Genomic DNA, 20,698 nt, shown 5'->3' with positions numbered 1-20,698 from the left:
AGCCAGTTTAGTTGATGTTCTCTCCCATCCGCTTCTATCATTTACAGATTTTATTCTTTCTTTTCTTTGCTCTTGTTTGTCCCTTTCTGTTTCCTTGTTATTGCTTACTCTTCCTCTCTTCAAAACTTTGCTTTGTGTAAGCAGTTGCTTCTTTTTATATTTTTTGCATGGTTTTGGTATTCTTATCAGATTATGAAGTCCTGTCTTTTTTTAATGTCATCTTGTGCTTTTTATTGTAAAATGAGGAACTCGAGAAAGAAGATATTATGATAATGTGAAAAACTGCCAATTTACCAAGTGGTAAACCCAGATTCATGATTAGCTCTGAAGGAAATGTGAAACTACTGAATACAAGAAAATCTAGCATTTTTAGCTAATAGCTTCTTCATAAAGGTAGGATGGGAGAAGGAAGGGAATTGGACTGACATTTTATGAATAAAGAAACACATTGTTCAGTTTTGAGATGGAAAGAGATTCAAGGTAAACATTAGGAGACAAATAACAATTGCATACATTGTTTTATTTCCTTGTCATTCCTAGTGTTTGTTGCTCATTAATAAAATTTTCCCTATTTTGTGTTGTGCTTGCAGTAAGATGATAATGCAACTGGCAGTCAGTAGAATTCAGATTTGATATTATTATTATTATTATTATTATTATTATTATTATTATTATTACTTTCTTTCAGTGCCCAACCTCAGTTTTATGTTAGCAAGTATATGTTTCCCTTATGTTGTATTATTTTTTGTTTCTTTATGATCAGAGTCTTACATATTGTGACCATCTTTGCCATTGTTGCATTCTGTCTATTTTTTCCTGCACTTTGGCATGTTTCCTGAATTTGGCTTTTGATTGATTAATCTGGTCACAGCAGCATTTGGATGCACTGTTTGGTAACCATGTTGACTGTTGATAGTAATTTTAAATAAAGAATTTCAGTGCTGATAATATGGAGATGGTTTTGTCTGAAGGTTCGTCTGTACTTCTATCATAATGGCACAATTTATTATTGCCTTCACCTCAGTTTCAAGCACAAAGTTATTCCTTCCTTTTTTTCAGTTTTTGTGAATATGAATCTGCTTGAGCCAAAGTATACTATTTAACTGTTTCTGCCAGTGATTGAAATCTTATCCTTTTCCTAATGTTCTAAGCCTTTGATTTTGTTTGTGTTAATAAATGCAGGTGAGTAGCCACTTTCTTTCATATGAATTTATAAGATAGTATTTGAAACTTCATGGCAGATTAAAACTGTGTGCCAGACCAAGACTTGAACTCGAGACCAGGAGAGCTTATGTGAAGTTTGGAAGGTAGGAGATGAGGTACTGGCAAAAGTAAAGCTGTGAGGATGGGATGTGAGTCATGCTTGGCTAGCTCAGATGGTAGAGCACTTGCCCCGTGAAAGGCATAGGTCCCGAGTTCAAGTCTTGGTCCAGCACACAGTTTTAATCTGCCAGGAAGTTTCATATCAGTGCACACTCTGCTGCAGAGTGAAAATCTCATTCTGGAAATATCCCCCAGGCAGAATATCCTTTCTTCCAGGAGTGCTAGTTCTGCAAGTTTCACAGGAGATCTTCTGTGAAGTTTGGAAGGTAGGAGGCGAGGTACTGGCAGAAGTAAAGCTGTGAGGAAGGGGCATGAGTCATCCTTGGGTAGCTCTAATGGTAGAGCAGTTGCTCGCTAAAGGCATAGGCCCCGAGTTCGAGTCTCGGTCCGGCACACAGGAAGTTTCATATTGGCGCATGCTCTGCTGCAGTGTGAAATTCTCATTTTGGAAGATAGTATTTATTTGTAAAAAGTGGTTGGTCAATGAAGTGGTGAATAACTTTTACAAAGGTACTATTTCAGAACACAAAAACTTTTTCTTTCATAAGTACTATACTATGCAGTTCATCTATTATTTTATATGTTAAGATTGTATTGCCTGTAAGATCCATTAATGCAGTTTAATGCTGACCAATAATGGAAGAAACAGTGTAGAAATTTTAAGTACTGCTTAATGCGTATCTTTCTTATGCATACTCACACAGCTTGTAGTGACTGTAGATATGAGCTGATTCTGTTGTTTTCACCAAGTGTGAATCAATAGAGAATCCAACCTGTATATGACTGAAGTCTTTATTTATTGTTGGATGTTTTCATGTTCAGAATTTATTTTCAAGGGCATTTTTATTGTCACTTAGTGTCAAACAGACAACATCTTTATTTACTTTTAGTGGATGTGCTGGACTTGTGGCTGCTACTATGGGCACACCAGCCGATGTTGTAAAGACACGTATCATGAATCAACCTACAGATGCAAGTGGAAAGTAAGTATATGATTATATTTCATTTATTATTATATATAATCATCATAATATTGTTGTCCCTGCAAAATGTTATAATCATAATATCTCCTAACTTTTGTGATGTACTTTATCTGTAACATCTGTCTTTGTGGTGGTCTAAAAGATGGGCCCCTCAAGTAAAGGAGATAATACTTTATGCCAACTATAAAGGAAGAGCTGTTAGAAATACAACATGGGGTTGCCACTGTAACTGTTAAGTGATTCTACATCAATGTTGCAGAGTCAGCTGGACTGTTCAGTGTCCAGGAATACACATAAATTACCCTAATTGTTTTAAAACTTTTTGTGGCCCATTTTGCTGCTGTCTGTTCGTGGTAAGAGAACTTATCGTTTTTACATTTCACTCTGAAAGCTGATTTTCCAGAATGCAATTCTGTTTTTGGGATTTACTTTTGTGCCTGAGTATCAAACAAAGAAAACTTTTACGAAAGGTTTGTAGGAACATTAAAAATTTCTGAAATGGGGCTGTATTTCTCACGTATTAGAGATCTTGGAGTAAGTACTGTTCCAAGCTATCTCCTATAAAACTTGGCTCCATGCAGTGGTCTTCTTTTGCTTTCATTCGTAAATTCATTTATTCATTCTCATATTGTATTCTGTAAAACCCATCATGAAGGAGAGGCTTTAAGAATGTGGAATGATTCAGGTTATGCATAACAGACAGAAGCACCCTTTGCAGACTACTTCTGTAAAGTATATTAATGACAAATTATGACTGGTATTAATCTACACATACTGATAGTTGTGGGTGTTGCTTCTAAATTACTTTATATAAATTTATTCTGTCTGCTCAAAATAACTTTTGTACAGAGGCAAAATAAAAAATCTATTAAACAGATGCTCTTTAGTTACCAGGGGGATGTTAACCAGCACAATTACCTCACTTGTAACTTTTTCTGGAGTAATGTGTCATTTTAAACAACACTTTGCACTATTTATTCAGTAATCTATTTCCCCTCCTTACTATCACACAGTGGAAGTACACAGAGTAATATAACTTATCCACTGGCTAAAGTTGACAGTAAACAAATGGAAACATAAGGAAAAGGCTCATCAGTCACATAGTCAACAGTCTGAAGTGGAAGGCACATATGAGCACAATGTATACCATCAAAAAGAAAGTACAAAATCTATTCACCTGTGAAGAATGTAAGTTAGCGAAATAGTAATTGCTATAATATTTTCTTACTTACATCATGGTACAGCACTGTAGTACTTTCAAACAATATGTTTTGTGCTATAGCGTACCTTGATGCAGAGTGGGCAACCACAAACCAAGATGGCACGAGCGAGTGAAGAAGATGGGGAGGGCACCCGGGAGGCGCCAGAGAAAGGCAGTTGAAATTGCAACAAGTTCTTTTATTGTCACATATGTACTGGTTGATTGACCGAGTCAGTGGCAGCTGGCCTCTGAACTCTGCTGGGCTGGCTGCCTGCACACACCACAATGCTGATGCAGTCATTTCACCGAGAACTGGTGGACTCATTACGTATGCTGACCTTTCATTGTCTGCCCCAGCAGTGTCTTGTATCTGCTACTGTCCCAGGCACTTCCTGGGTGCATCATAGTGGCGGATGCCCAACATGCTGAGACACCTGCCTGTCCAGCAATATCAAATGATGGCTGATGTGCATGGTAGTGTGCACTGGCAATATAGTAGTGATAATAGTAGTAATAATAATAACAATAATAATAATAATGGCAATAATAGAGATAACAAAAGGGCAGATATAAAAAGAATTTACATGTGTACAAAATAGATGTTTTCTGATAAAGTGAGTTATGGGAAAAGAAAATTTAAGGAGACTGCACTAGCTATGAATACAGACTGCACCAGTTACAAATACTGGGAAATGAGGAAGATCTGGTCAGAAACAAGGTTGCACAACAAGGGAGGCCAAGATTTCGGCTCATAGGCCATGCCCTAGAACTAGTGCCAAAGCACCCAGCCTTGCTCCCTATTTCCCCCTCTGCCAAGACATGCTGTCTGAGTGCAAGGAGGGAGAACAAGGGAAGACTGTGAATGCACTGCATTTAAATGACAGTGCAGTCACACAGTGTACTATTTGATTTTATGTTTCACATTTCTCAACAATATAGGTAACAAACAAAACAAATTTTCAGTATTATTTAATTATCTTTGGTGTGCTGAAGACATAATAGACTTTTTATCTGTTACAAATTGTTGACATACGGACATACACAGACAATTTCACAGAATTTTGGACTCAATTTGCCACATGATTGTGACATTTACTGTCATAATCAAACAAAGGTCTTTCACACAAAAATATTGATTGAAATGTTATAGTACTTCTGCAGCCTCAATATGGAAACCTGGAAAGTCTTCCTAAGGAAAGCAATGTAGATGTCCTGAACAGTTTTAATGAAAAAAGATTTGTCATGGAAACTGAAATTATCTTGAAGGCCAGCCAGTTAGATCTGCACATGCATGGGGACTCAAATGGTCTTGAAAATGGCTTGGGACAGATGTAAGATTGACAATGTCCTCAAAATCTTTGTAAAACTGTCATTGTAATTCCTTCAAGGAAACAATGAATTATTCAAACCTTGTGTTTTCTTTAATGCCAATGAGCATAGGGAACTGGGCTGTCTTTCGCAGAATGTGTCCCTTCTACAATACAGTTTTCTTTTTAAATGCATCCCTATCAAATCAGAAAGAAGTTACCATAGCAGTGTTACGTGGCTTTATGCTTAATTACAGACTTACTATTTTATCAACTGATTTGTTTTCACCACGTAACGCCTGCTGTTTATGTCCTTCTTCGTTGCTGAGCGATGTATCACTTTTTGTTCTGACACCGAAACTCTCTTTCTTATATCTTTACTACTTTAGATCTATATAAATGATGAACTATTGGTTTTGCCGTTTAACAACTTTTTAATAACTTTGGAAGTATTACAGGCATTGGGTCCCATGTAAAGTGTCACCTGCGTATACGTTTTACATAAACCTATCAAGACTCGATCGATCTGTTGACAAAGAGAAACCACAATATCTCTTCCTTTGACGTTGTCCAACAATGACCTAGGAGGCTCGATGCCCTCACAGCCCTGGCTCTTCCATGGCTTGCGGTAGTTTGCAACATTCATTTTATTCTGCTGCAGAGTGAAAATCTCATTCTGGAAACATCCCCCAGGCTGTGGCTAAGCCATGTCTCCTCAGTATCCTTTCTTTCAGGAGTGCTAGTTCTGCAAGGTTCGCAGGAGAGCTTCTGTAAAGTTTGGAAGGTAGGAGGCGGATACTGGCAGAAGTAAAGCTGTGAGTACCGGGCGTGAGTCGTGCTTCGGTAGCTCAGATGGTAGAGCACTTGCCCGCGAAAGGCAAAGGTCCTGAGTTCGAGTCCCAGTCGGGCACACAGTTTTAATCTGCCAGGAAGTTTCATATCAGTGCACACTCCGCTGCAGAGTGAAAATCTCATTCTTCATTTTATTCCTTGTCCACTTGCCGCTACGTCGAACTTTTGTGGTGATCATTGGGCAACATCTTCCATGTTATCTGCAACATAAATAAACTTTCTTCCCACAGTATTTCTGAAAACCCAAAAACAAACTTAAAGAATAATAATAATATTAACTGTTCTTACAATTATTCGTATAAGTCTTGGTCGATTTAATGAGGGGTGGGACGGGCCTAAGCCTTGTAACAGCACACCATGCAGTTCACTAAAGAAGTTACCATGCAGTCTCTTACTGTGGGCAGTATGCAGTCAAGTCCACTTAAAATGTGAAGTCTGCACTCCGTTCCAGATGCTCTACGTTTCATTCCTGAACTCCTTTTTCCTTCATAAATTCAACAATAGTGAGCTTTAAATTGAAAAATCATTCCAGGCATGCCCCTGACTTAACCAATGTACATTGCAGTAATATACAGGGTGTCTCACCTAACTCTGCCACCTCAAATATCCCTGGAACAACAATATATTCAAAAACAGTTTTCACCAGCATGAACGTATGGCAGGGGCTTAGGAAACCAAATACTATGTGAAATTTTAAAATGTAAACAAATACCATTTTCAACACAAACTTGTGTATTTTTAAATGGACACCCCCTATTATTTTATATGCAATCAATAGCATGAAAAATCTCAAAAATAATGGTGTTGGTAGCATCACAATACGTCAATTACATCCAGAGAAATTGTGAAGTGAAGTTGATGTTTGAAATAAATGAATCAAAGAGCTAGCGCAAATCCTGAGGCTCAAGCGTGCACCTCACACTGCCTGTGTCAGGGGCTTACACAATGGGAAGGTATGCACAGTCCACAAAAATAAACAAGTAACACATCCAATGCAAAGTTACGTTTTTCAAATTGTAAACGTATGTTTATTCTAGTGAAATGACAACTAGAGCTACAATTAGAGATAACACATTTGAAATCACTTTGCTAAACACATTTACTAGTGCCCTGTCACCCACTGAAACTGTATTGTTGTGCATTACAGCCAGCATAGGAAACTCACTCACATCTTGACCAATGAAACTGTGTCACGTCAACATATGTTCAAAGTGCCCTTCGTTTGCATCAATACACATTTGCAGATGGGTAACAAGAGAGTGTTGCACAGATTGCAGGGTTTCTACAGATATTGCTGCACATGCCACAGTAATACGATGTTGCATATGCTCTACTGTCACTGGGGGTCTTGATACACTGTCTTTCACTGTGCTCCAGAGACAGAAGTCTAATGGCGTCAAGTCGGGGGACCGTGCTGAGCTTCGCACAGTACCTCCCCGCCCCACCCACGTATTTGGAAATGTCACATCTAGAATGTCTCTGACAACTTTTGCATCATGTGCAGGACATCCATCATGCTGGAACCACATTGATAGACAAGTTTCCAATCCCAGATCCTCCATGAGGAGCACTAGTGTGTGTTGAAGAAATGATGCATATTGCTGTCCATTCAATGTTCCACAGCAAAAATAGGGACCTACATTACAGTTAGCAATGATACTGCACCAAACATTGACACTCCACTGTCATTGATGAGCAACTTGGCGAACCCAGTGGGGATTTTGCATGCACCAGTAGTGCACGTTCTGCAGATTCACATTACATTTGTAAATGAAGCCTCATCCGTAAACAACGTATTACTTAGGATTACTGGATTACCTTGCAACTGTTCAAAGGGAAAATGACAGAATGCAATGCAGGATTCAAAGTCATTCCCATACAGTTCTTGGTACAGTGAGATATGGAATGGGTGAAACCAATGCCAATACAAGATTCTGCACACACTACTGTGGCTTATTCCTACACCTCATTCAATTTTGTTTCCATTGCCAGTCGCTGGCATTGTACGTCGACATTTTGTGGGAGCCCAGCTTCCTGTTTCCCTGAGTGTCTTGCAGATGTTGCCAATGGTTCGATGTGACGGACACAGCTGATTTGGGTAGCTTTCAGCATACAGTGTCACAGCTGTGGTTGCATTTCTGTGACATTCGCCATAAATTAAAATAATATCTAGTTTTTCTTCATTACTGAAAGCTGGTGTATTGACTAGATGATGGCAAATGTAATGAGCCACAAGAAAACAGGTTTTAATGTAGCAACATATGTGAATTATGTTATAGTATGAGAGCAGTTCAGCAGACCAGATTAGGAGACACTTGTACACGGAAGGTAGAGCGTGCCATGGTGATATTGGTATGTTTACAGCAGGATACAGGCACCAGTGCAGGCAACCCCTGCTCTGAGCACGGTGCTACATGTGATGCATTACGTCAGAAACTGTGACACTGTTGCTATCCTTTACAAGCCACATATTTCAGAACTTATGAGGTTTAGACACGTGAAACCAAGTGTGTTACCACTAATTGTACCTCTAGTTGTCATTTTGCAACAATAAACAATATGCGCAGGACATCCATCATTCTGATACTGCATTATTTGACACATTATAAGAGGTGGACCAGGTCAAGTAAGGTGCAGCTCAAGAAGGGGCTAAATTATCCCCCTTTAGGAGTACCATCAATGAAATGTTGTCATACAATACCACACCATACATTAACATTCGACTGATGTAGCACATCAATCACATCATGATTACCGGCAATGAAGGGCGTACCCAGGATCTGAACTGGGGGGGAGGGGGGGGGGGGGGGGGGCAGGTCACACTAGTCTGAAGAAACAAGGACTCGAGACAACATACAGTACTTCTTATTAAATAAAACAGTAAACCAGTGAAAAACTGCTTTTAATAAACATTTTAAATGCAAGAATGCACTTGTACAATCTGAGAAAACATGCAGCATTTCTTATTAAATAAAACAGTAAACTAGTAAAAAACTGCGAATATCTTCTAGGGGGGCGGGGGCAGCTGCGCCCGCCCCCCCCCCCCCCCCCCTCCCCCCTGCCCCTCACTGGGTACGCCCTTGCCGGCAATGTGAGGTGCACGCTTGAATCTCAGGATGTGCGCTAGTGTGCACTTCATTTATTTCAAGCATCAACTTTACTTTGCAATTTCTCAGGATGTTGTTGTTGTTGTTGTGGTCTTCAGTCCTGAGACTGGTTTGATGCAGATCTCCATGCTACTCTATCCTGTGCAAGCTTCTTCATCTCCCAGTACCTACTGCAGCCTACATCCTTCTGAATCTGCTTAGTGTATTGATCTCTTGGTCTCCCTCTATGATTTTTAGCCTCCACGCTGCCCTCCAGTACTAAATTGGTGATCCCTTGATGCCTCAGAACATGTCCTACCAACCGATCCCTTTTTCTAGTCAAGTTGTGCCACAAACTCCTCTTCTCCCCAATTCTATTCAATACCTCCTCAGTAGTTATGTGATCTACCCATCTAATCTTCAGCATTCTTCTGTAGCCCCACATTTCAAAAGCTTCTATGCCCTGGATGTAAGTGACATATTGCGATGCAACCAACACCATTATTTTTGTGATTTTTCATGCTATTGTTTGCATACAAAATAATAGGGGTTGTTCATTTAAAAATACACAAGTTTGTGTTGAAAATAGCATATTTTAAAATTTCACATAGATGTAGATGTAGATGTAGGTGTAGTATTTGGTTTCCTAAGCCCCAGTCGTACATTCATGCTGGTGAAAACTGTTTTTGAATAGCTATTGTTGTTCCAGAGATATTTGAGGTGGCAGAGTTAGGGTGAGACACCGTGCATAAAGTCTCCATACTCTTCATTCAGTTCCATTGAAAACTGTTGCAGCTGACATGGGACTTCAGAAATTTTACTGTTCATACGACTGATTTCTTCATGTGCTCCACACCTGCAAATTTAGTGCTAATTGCTTTTTTGATGTGTGAAACACTGAATCCCATCTGTTGATTGTTGTAAATTTCTGCTCTTTCATTGTCAACTAAACCTTTAAATTTTTTTCTGCATGGTATTGTAATGTCATTTTGTAGCAAATAAGCAATACCTCTTGCTTGTGTGAACTGAGAATTCTCATCCCTCTCTTTTGTCATTCCCATTCATTTTAAAAGATTGCTGTGCTAGATCACCCGACTGCCTCTTTTTGTGAAAACCATGCAAAGCCAAGTGAAAGACTGGGCCTTGGCTTGTCTGTGGTCCACCCACTGCATATGTGTAGTTCGACATGCCATGGCCGTCCCTGATGTACAGGGATAACAAGCGTTTACCAGAGATGGTAATATTTATTGTTGCTTTAGTAGATATTTTATTAACTTTCTTTTGAATTTGGAGATGTTATTCAGTTATCTAATATAATGTGAAAGAGTATTTCAGAGTCAGGTTCCTCCTGCTGAGAGTGACTTAGAGAAAGTGACTGAACAATGGAGTGGGAAAGAGAGACTTTTGATCTGATGAAAATGGGGGTTTCTATCATGTTGTTCAGACAAGAGCAGTGAGGTCAAGGAGAGAGATAGGGGACAGTGTACATTGATAAGACAAAAGACAGAGGGTGTGTAAATCTGTGCTTGTCTGCATGCAGCCAGTGTAGCTGTGCATATGATGGTGAAATACAATCAGAGAGTCGAATGTCACAGATATAATGACATAGCCATTCATAAACAGTTCCAGGCACCTTGAGCTTTTCTGTGAAAAACCTTGCAGGATAAAATTGCTGTAATCAGTAATGGAAAGTGTAAGTATTTGTACAAGTTTCTTTTTCAGATCAAGAAGGAAGAGCATTTTATATTTTTGTAGGACACAGAGAGTTGCTGATGCCTTCTTGCACAGTACACTTACATGCTCAGTCCAATTTAGATTTTCATCTATTATTTCTCCTAGATTCTTTGGTGAAGGAGAGCATTGATATTTGTCCCATTTAGGGTTAAAGATGGCAGGGGTTCCTGATAATTTGGGCTAATGAGCCTAAGATGACCAACCAATACAGCTTGTGTTTTGGATGTGTTGATCTTTAACCCTGTATCTTGCAACCATTTTGATAGTGTACATAGGTTGGTACTGAGATTCTCAATAACTGTTTTCATATTTATTGGTTTTGCACTTATTGCTAGATACAACTGGAGGTCATCAGTGTACATGTGGTATTTTCAGTAGGAAAAAGCTTATGACACATCATTGACATACAGTGAAAAAGGGTGTAGGATGTAATACAAAACCTTGATGGATGTGTTATGCTACCTGCCTCCATTGTGACTTCATGGTGTCAGACATGATGCATTGCAGATGAGATGCCAGTTATGTGCAAAACCACTGCACTACACTTGGTGAGAAATTTAGGCTGCTAAGTTTGACAAGTAAAATGTTGAAATCGACAGTCCTGTAGTCTAAGAAGCACATGATAGTCACATTTTATGCATGCATGCCAAACTTCAGGTCATCTGTTATCTTTAATGAGGCAAAAGTGGTGCTGCAATGTTTACAGAAACCTATTGGTATCTATCCAGTAGGTTGTTTGTGGTTAGATAAATTGTTAGTTTCTCATGGAATATATATTTTAAGGGCTTGGACAGTGCAGGAAGAATGCAAGTATTTTGCGAATCAGAGGGTGCAATGACAATATCCTTTTCAGATAGTGGCTTCACTAATTCCTGTTCCCTGTCTCTGGGAAAACACTTCTGGTTGAGGAGTGGCTGAAGTTATGTGTTGTAGTGGATGGCAATAGTGAGTCAGTAATAACCATCATTTGGACTGTGGTGCCATCATGTCCAGTAGATGCTGATCTGATATGCATGATGGCTTTTTTCATCGTATTGCAAGTACTGTGGCTACAACTATTAAGCCCCATGAGTTGCTGATTCATTTGTGGCTCAGTTGTGGTTGTAGGTAATGTAAAGTACTGGTGCACTTCTTCAGCTGGGACAGTTGGATCAGCTGCAGCTTTTACTTTGCCTACACCAGATCACATAGGTTTTTCCAAAGAACAGCTCTTTTCCTGTTCTGCTTGTAAACTGTATGGTTTTCAGGTGTGGGGCACTGTTTTTATGCCCAATATGCAGCTCTGAGATTCATGAGCTATTTTAGTTGTTCGGTTAGCCAAGGTGCAGGTTTCTGTCTTACTTTGCTAGTCTTTGAGTGAGGATATTTGTCATATAGTTGTTTAAGTTTGTTAGTAAATCCATGAAGTTTTTGCTCATGTCTGAGCAGGAATAGAAGATGTCCCCCAGACTATTTCTTGCATCTCAGTTGCAAGTTCAGATAGATTAATGTGACTGAAGTCTCAATATGAAGTCTCAATATGAAGTCTCAATATGAAGTCTCAATATGTACTGAGCAGTGTTTTTTTCTGGGAGGTGCTAGTACATGCACAACAGTACCAAAAGCAAGATCAACAGAATAAAAACAGAGTGTACTATTAATGAGCAGCCTTCTTGACCAGTTTCATACCCTATCCTCAGTTTCTTTTAATGATTTGTTCAGAGCACAGACCTTGCTCGCATTCACCTCCAGAGTTTGCAGTATTTTTTGTCACAGCAGCAGTAACAGCACCAGTGATGGAGTGGACAACAAGCCCCAGCATGCCCCGTGCTTGTAGAGTAGCCACAACTTCTGGTGTTGGCCTGACCCCACCATTCTTGACACGCAAACATTAATAAAAAAACATTTAGACACACCACTGTCTCAACATGTCTCACTACATTGCATGCTTAAATCCAAACCATATTCCTTGCTCTGTGCAAAACAAATTATGAGAACAGTTACCTGTAACACTAACATATTACTTCTTACCATAACTTCTCACACCTGAGTGGTTGATCGTAATGACTACTACGCACTGAAACAATAACTAAACCTAGTTTCACCTCCACAATCATTACTCATGGCTAACATGTTATATACTACTAGATAATGAGCCATACTTCTTACCCGTGAGAGACTCACATTTCCCACATCAACCATGTGAAAACTAACATTACATTTACACCTCCTCAAAATACCATCTACATTTACCTGTCACACACTGAACTTACAACTACAATATCCACTGACTTTCCATGTCATAGCTGGTGGAGGGGGGGAGGGGGCTAGGAAGGCAGCACTCACTGCACCATGTGTTGATGAAACTGCATCCCTACATTACTGAGATAGGCTCAAAGATCCGACTCCTCCAAATTATAGTGTCCCCTGGTGCAGGGTGGGTTGGCTATGAGCCAGGATTGTGTGAGCAGGTAATTGAAGCTAGGTAGGAGCCCAGGCTCCAGAGAAAAGCAACTGCAAATGTAACAAGTTCTTTTATTGACCTATCTGTACTGCTTGATATACCGGGACAGTGGCCGACTGGCCACTGAATTCTGCTGGGCTGGCTGACCCGGTTATTCCACTGATCTCTGGCAAACTCATTACATAAGCAGCCATGCCGTGTCCTTACCAAGTGCATGTTTTTGAGGATCCTGTACCTCCCATGGCCCCGAGTGCTGCCTAGCTGTGTCACAGCAGTGGGTTCCCTGCACACTTAGATGTGTGTCAGGTAATAGTAGATGCCAGCTCGTGTGTATGGGTTGTGACCTGCTGCCCCCTGGGCAGGAATTGGCCATGCTGCTGGAGATGACTCAGGATGACCAGCTGCACTGTAATACTATGTCCGGGGAGGGATTTAGAGCATAGAGTTGTTACCCTGCTGTGGCCTCAAACTGGTGAGTCCCACTGGCATGTACATGTCGCATCCTCATCTGGCACAGCCCTACTGTCCTTATTGCACTGCAAGACTCAGAATAATTCTATTAAAAATGAATGACACACTTGTGCATATGCACCACTACCAGTCATGTATCCTAAAACACTACTGCCAGTGTTAGTGTGGGAATAGTCCTTGCCCCTTGCTGTACTAGTCTGTGCAGTACAGTTGAGTTCACTGATTCAACAAGCTTACTTGGCTCATAACATTGCAACAACCTTATTGAACGTCATCCTATGCTTGCCTCCTGTAAGCACTACTGCAATACATTTCTCAGGCTCACACTAATATGCTCATATATGGTCATTACACTACAGTACAATTGTTGATTAAAAACTGCATCATTATTACTTTTCTTTTATTGGGGTTGCCGGCAGGTGTAATGCTGCTCAGGCAGAAGTGCACTGCAAAGAGCAATATCTTGTCAAGAACTCACCTTCCTGATGAATGTTTTCTCTTCTTGTTGTTGTACTTCGGGAAACAGAAAATTTCAACCAATGCAACACATTCATTGTAGAACTTGCACAGATAAAGCTACCAAAGTTACTGTTCCCACCTATGTTACACTGACTCACATACGAGCACATGATAGCTTGAACAAGAGATTGGTATTCCTGAAACCAATACTCAAGAATGATAACTGGTATTCCTGAAACCAGTATTCAAGAATGATAATCCTAAATCACAAGATGACTATAGGCTGATTAGCATATTAACTGCAGCACTGGATTACATTGTTCATGAACAGCTGACTGATTACCTGAAAACTTATAACTTCCATGATAGATATCAGTCAGGCTTCTAAAAACTCCATAGTACAACTACTACATAAATCAAAGTGACTGGCAACATCAGACGCACCATGGACAGACAAGAAGTGACCAGTGTGCTTGATTTCATCAAGGCTTTTGATGTGGTTAATAATATATTAATTATTAAAATGAAAAAACTAAATTCCTCAAACAGTGTAATACTGCAGTTTGACAGCTACCTAAAAATCACATGTCAATAGGTCACTTTGGATTGGAGAAGTCATCATGGAAAAATGTGCTCTCTGGAGTTTCAGTGTTTTATCCTTGTTCCATTGCCTTTCTCACTGTGCATGAATGATTTTTCATCTGTACTTTATTCTTGTAACTACCACTTATAAGCTGATGACATCCAGTTGCACGTAAGTGCCAATCGTAAGATCATTGCTTCCGCTTATCAGATATAAAGGAAAGTCTTTGTTCTGTAAACTGATGGGCTAAAAACTGACATTTAAACTATGTCATCCTAATGCCTCACCAGAAGTTGATCAGCAGATATTTTCATGAAACAGTTTCTCCAGTGTTTCTCATTTCTAAAAATAGTTAAAGGCCTTGGCATAATCTTGTATGAGCATCTAAATTGGGCAGAACAAACTGCTGCAGCTTGCAAGAAATCTCTGTCCTGCTTATGTACAATCCAAAAATTTAGAGAAATATTTACATCTTAAATCAAACAAAAAATAGTCCAGTCTTTTGACCTGTCAAATCTTTACTTCTGTGGTGTAGTTCAGTGTGACACAAATAGTGAAAACGCCAGATGACTCAAACTAGCGATGAATCTTGTAAGATATGTGTGCAACATTCAGTTGTTTGATCATATTGTCATGTAGAAGAAGGTGTAATTAGATAAATGATGTACTCTAACCAAAAATGGAAATTAAAATTTTACAGTTCAGATGAGTTTTGAACTCATGACCCTCCGTGCAACAGTCTAGTATCATAACCACTACACCACAGTGACTGTGATACTCAGCTTCTTCTACGAAATTGCTCCCTCCTTAAGAGAATAGCGTCTCAGTGCTACATCCTTCTAGTCCAGAAATGAGTCATCAGTCCTTCATACTCCGACTCCTGATGACTGATGTTCACCCTGGCGGTGATCTTCATAGAACTTCCTTAGCTGCTATGTTCTTCATCACCTGTCTGCTTATTGCCTGTTACTGGATCTTTGAATTTACACTGGGTTGCAGGATCCTTATAGGGCTTCATTCGAAGGATGCGGACCGTATCTCTGATCTTTCATCGTCTTGCGTCGAGGTTGAAATCTTCAACTTCATAAGTAACATCAGAAAACTGTTTTACAACCTTATAAGGTCCAAAGTAGCGCCTGAGGAGCTTCTCAGAGAGACCAGCCTTCTGAACAGGAGTGAAGATCCTGATGAGGTCACCAGGCTGGTAGACAACAGGGTGGTGGCTCACGTCATACCTTCAGCGATCTTTTTCTTGAGCCTGCGGCATGCAGAGTCGAGCTTACTGCCAAGCTTCCTCAGCTCTGGTTAACACCTGGCTGATGAAGTTGTTGTCCACATCATCAGGATGTGATGGAAACACAGTATCCATGTTGTAGTCGCCTCACACACATTCTCCAGGAAAAATGGCATATATCCTGTGGTGTCTTGTTTGGTGGTGTTGTAGGCAAACATCACAAAAGGTAGCACCTCATCCCAGTTGCTCTGCTCAACATTGACAAACATTGATAGCACGTCGGCCAAGGTCTTATTAAGGCTTCAGTAAGCCCGTTAGTTTGCGGATGGTAGGCAGTCATCATGTGATGAGTAATGTTGCACCAACAGTTTATCTCTGTCACAAGATTTGATTGGAAAACTTTCCCTCAATCCATAATTAATGACCTTGGGGCACTGTGTTTTAATAAAATGTCTTCCACAATGAATTTGGCTACCTTGAATGCTTCTGCTGTTTTCACGGCTTTTGTAATGGCATAGCATGGCAGATAATCAGTGCAAACAATAATCCATCTATTGCCACTAGCACATGTTGTCCCTCTGGCACTCTCGACAGTGTGACATATAGTTATGGACACTCCTAAATAAACCTGGCCAGAAAAATCTCTTGCGGATCCTATTGTATGTCTTAATTAATCCAAAATGTCTGCCCTCAGGTGTATCATGGAATTTCTGTAGAACATATAAGCGCATGTGTTTAGGAATCACTGGTAGCCATCTCTTTCCAAACGGATCAGTTTTTCTTGCAAAGTAATACATAAACTACCTTAAATTGTCCTTTTGCATCCTCTGACTGATAAATGGCAAGCATAATTTGAGAAATCTTAGCATCCTTCTGCTCAGCAGAGAGATCCTAGAGTGCAGTGAGACAGTCACTATCTTCATCAAAGTCTTGATGGTCTTGCACTGGGTTTCTTGAGAGGCAGTTGGCATCTTGGTGTTTTCTTCCACTTTTGTACACTGTGGTAATGTCATACTCTTGAAGATGTAGTGCCCACCTGGCAAGTTGTCCTGTTAGATCCTTAAGACCTGTCAACCAACAAAGTGAATGATGGTCTGTAACAACTGTGAATGGCCTTCCATAGAGGTACTGTCGAAATCTGCACAAGGCCCAGATCACAGCAAGGCATTCTCTTTCTGTAGTTGAGTAGTTTATCTTGGCTTTTGTAAGTGTTCTAGAAGCATAGGCTATATAACCTTCTCTTTTCCATCGGAAATGTGTGCCAGAACAGCACTGATCCCATACCCACTGGCATGTGTGTGTAGTTCTGTAGGTGCTCTCTCATCACACAGACCAAGTACAGGATCAATCATCAGAGCTTTTGCAGCATATCAAAAGAATCTTGTTGAGCACCACCCGGGATAAATTTAGCATCGACTTTTAACAACTCCTGGAGTGGCCTGGCTTTGATACAAAAGTCTTTGATAAAACAACGATAATAAGAACATAATCCAAGGAAGCTTCTCACATCTGTAATACTTTTAGGAATAGGAAATTCTGTTATAGATCTCACCTTTTCTGGCTCTGGCTGCACACCTTCATTTGACACAGGGTGTCCAAGTATTTTGATTTCTTTTTCTCCAAAGAGACACTTTCTTGGATTAAGTTTCAGTCTGCCTTGTTGGAGACACTTAAGAATGGCTCTTAGTCTTCTTATATGTTCATCAAATGTCTCTGAGAACACTGTCATCTAAGTAACAAAGACACATCGTCCACTTCAGGTGACTTAGAAGATTATCCATCGTCCATTCAAAAGTTGCCGGTGCAGTACATAAACCAAACAGTATTACCTTAATCTCACACAGGCCCTCAGGTGTTATGAAAGTAGTTTTCTCACAATCGGCCTCACCTACTTCGATTTGCTAGTATCCTGAGTACATGTCCATGGTTGAGAAAAACTTAGCCCCCTTCAGGCAATCTAGTGTATTGTCAATTTGTGGAAGGGGGTAAACGTCCGTTTTAGTTATCTTATTAAACTTCCTGTAATCAACACAAAAGTGCCAACTGCCATCCTTCTTCCTGACGAGAACCACTGGTGATGACCGTGGGCTCTGCAAAGGCTAAATGATGTCATTCTTTATCATTTTCTCTACCACATCGCGAATTATTCGACGTTCTGTTGCTGACACATGGTATGCTCTCTGGCTTATTGGTCGATGGTCTCCAGTAGTAATCCAGTGTTTCACCATCGAGTTGTCTAATTTGCTCTTCACCTGTGGATTGAAGCATTCAGAGAACTCTTGAAGAATGGCAAGTAGCTTCTTCTGTTGTTCCGTAATGAGCTCTGGTGATAGTCAAGCTTGAAGATCTTGTCTCTTAGTGGTAGCATTAATTTCACCCACAGACTAGGCATGAGAGGTTTCTATGATGCTCAGCTGTTCTGCAATTAATGGCTTAGTTTTTGCTAGGCACATGCATCTTGGAAGGCTCTGCGGTTCTCGTTGACAGTTAACTATCCACAATTCACCGAATCTGTTCTTAAATGAGACGACAGAGGCTGGGATGACCAAGCTGTTCTTCAGTGATATTCTTCTCTTACATTCCACTATAAGATCCATGGGTTGATGCATGGCATGACACATGACTGTTACCTTTCTAGTGCTGACTGCAGGAATGTTCACTTCATCCAGCACACAGTTTCCACACACTCGGATGCACGTCTTCCTGTCCACAGCATAATCTTTGAGCGACCAAAATCTATAATTGCCTCAGAAGCTTTCAAAAAGTCCCATCCAAGAATGACATCATGACTACACTCTTGTAAGATGATGAATTCTAAAGGCTGTGTACGGCCACTTATACCCAAATGAGCGACACATCTTGCTGTAGGTTTTACATATTTCCCATTAGCCACCTTCAGCAGAGATGTTTTGTTGTCGATGAATATGGTTTTCTGCAACTGGCAATGGTGCTTCCCCGAAATGACTGAATATGATCCTCCAGAGTCCACAAGAGCTTGGGGTGGTCAGCTATCCATGAGGATATCAACATAGTTTCCTATCGTTTTTCTAGTGATCGGTGGCAGAGGATTTTTCTCTTCAGCAGCCTTACATCCAAGAAAGGTCGCACCCTTTAGTTTTCCAGGTTGCGGTGGCTCGGTGATCGGCTGGAGCTTCTAAACAGCAATGGGGACCTTGATCGGTGTGTTTGGGGAGCATCCTCTCCAGTGGCTATCTTGCGGCAATGGTGACCTACGTCGTCCTGCACCTACATCTTCCAGTTTATCTTCATCATCTCAGAATTGGCTTCGGCTACAATCGGTCTACTGTCTTCTGGCGCAGGCATCATCAAGTATCCACTGGCATTCTCGACAATAGCACACCAGATGTTCCAGTCATCCGCAGTGGAAACATACTGATTGATTATCCTGGGTCCTCCTGACATCAGTCTTCCTTGGTTGCCAAACAGGTTCCTCATGTGGCATTGTAGGAACGTAACTTTGCCTGGGTCTTGACTTTTTTTACTGTTTTAAAGAGAAATTAAGGATGAGAGATTAGGTTCAATGTCTGTTCCACTTCCTCCCTTATGACCTCTTGAAGCATCTCGGTCTGTTTGCTCGCCGTGCAATCCAAGTACCTTCTGAACCTCCTCTCTCTCTATCTGATGAAGAACACTAGTGGAACCAGTTTCTTCCTCCATCACAGACATTGATACGACATTTGGAAACTGTTCAGACTTCTTGTGTGTAATTCATTTTTGTGCATTGTCACAATATACTGACATCATTTATGAAGTCAGCTGTTGTCGAAACTTCCTTCAGGATTAGGGCTTGATACATGTCCTCAGCAACACCCTTCATGAGATGTGCAACCTTATCTTCTTCCTTCATTCAAAGATCCACTATTTTACACAGCTCCAAGACCTCTTGAATGTAGGATGCTGTTGTTTCTCCTGGACACTGTGCCCTGCACATTAATTTATCTTCAGCCTTGCAATTCTGTCGTTGTGTGTCACCGAAATACTTGCACAGTTCTGCCTGGAATGCTTCCCAGCTTGTGAACTTCTTCCCATTGTTCTCATACCGTTGTTGACAGTGCCCTCCAAGTAGAAGAATATGTTAGCCAAACACACGGTGTCATCCCATTTGTTAAATTTGGCTATACGCTCATATACCTTCAGCCACTTGTTTGGATCTTGGCCATCATCACCAGAGAACCTGGAAGGATATCTCATGTGGTGGCACACAGTTGCTATCATTGTGACATCCTCTTCTTCTTTTGTCTCCGATAGATTGCAGTCTGTTGAATGTGGCTAAACTCGGGTTTCTCACCATGTATACGGTGGCTCTGTCTTGGCCTGATGGGAGCCACTGTGTTGTCAATAATGTGTGCTATCACAAGTTCCAATACCCAGAGTCTCCTTCAGAATAATGTCACGTAGAAGAAGGTGTAATTAGGTGAATGACAAACACTAACTTCACTTACCAAAGGTTTATCCATCACTTGCACATACAAGAACGGAGAGCGAACTGCCTCCAGCCAGAACACATACGGTATATATACAGTTACACAACATTCCTGTACACTGATTCTTTACATTTGTGGATACTTCTAGAATGTACTCGAACTAAATATAGAGATTAAAATTTTAACAGTTCAGGTGAGTTTTGAACTCACAACCCTCCATGCAACAGTCTAGTATCATAACCACTACACCACGGTGACTGTGCTACTCAGCTTCTTCTGCGACAATATCAATCCTGTCCATAATTAGTTAAGTTGGATTCAACCAGAAACATGATATGCTCTACTTTACTTCATCAGTTTCTTAGTCACTGGTGTCCTCAGTACCTCTCCTTGCCTATCAAATACCTACCATCATCCCACAGCTGCAATACCAAACTGGATACATCCAACATTTCATCTGCACCCCATACAAAATTAAATCTCCTGCATCTCTTTTACCATTTCAGCCATACAGTTACAAGTTATCCAAAACCACACCTATCACCACTGATGGTAACTCCCTAATACCAATCTTCCC

The 20,698-nt window shown here is 40.5% G+C and overlaps 1 protein-coding gene across 1 annotated transcript in view; it reads left to right on the top strand.

The window, feature by feature from the left end:
- LOC126457678 (mitochondrial uncoupling protein 4) overlaps window positions 1-20,698 on the top strand; it is a 422,954-nt gene that overhangs the window by 392,497 nt on the left and 9,759 nt on the right. The window contains exon 7 of the mRNA XM_050094182.1: window positions 2,214-2,306. Coding sequence (XP_049950139.1) covers window positions 2,214-2,306 — 93 coding nt within the window. The remainder of the gene's footprint in view (window positions 1-2,213; window positions 2,307-20,698) is intronic.

The sequence above is a fragment of the Schistocerca serialis genome, chromosome 2 (assembly GCF_023864345.2).
Source record: "Schistocerca serialis cubense isolate TAMUIC-IGC-003099 chromosome 2, iqSchSeri2.2, whole genome shotgun sequence".
In the NCBI taxonomy this organism is placed as follows: domain Eukaryota; kingdom Metazoa; phylum Arthropoda; class Insecta; order Orthoptera; family Acrididae; genus Schistocerca; species Schistocerca serialis.
This window is presented reverse-complemented; position numbering and strand designations above follow the sequence as displayed.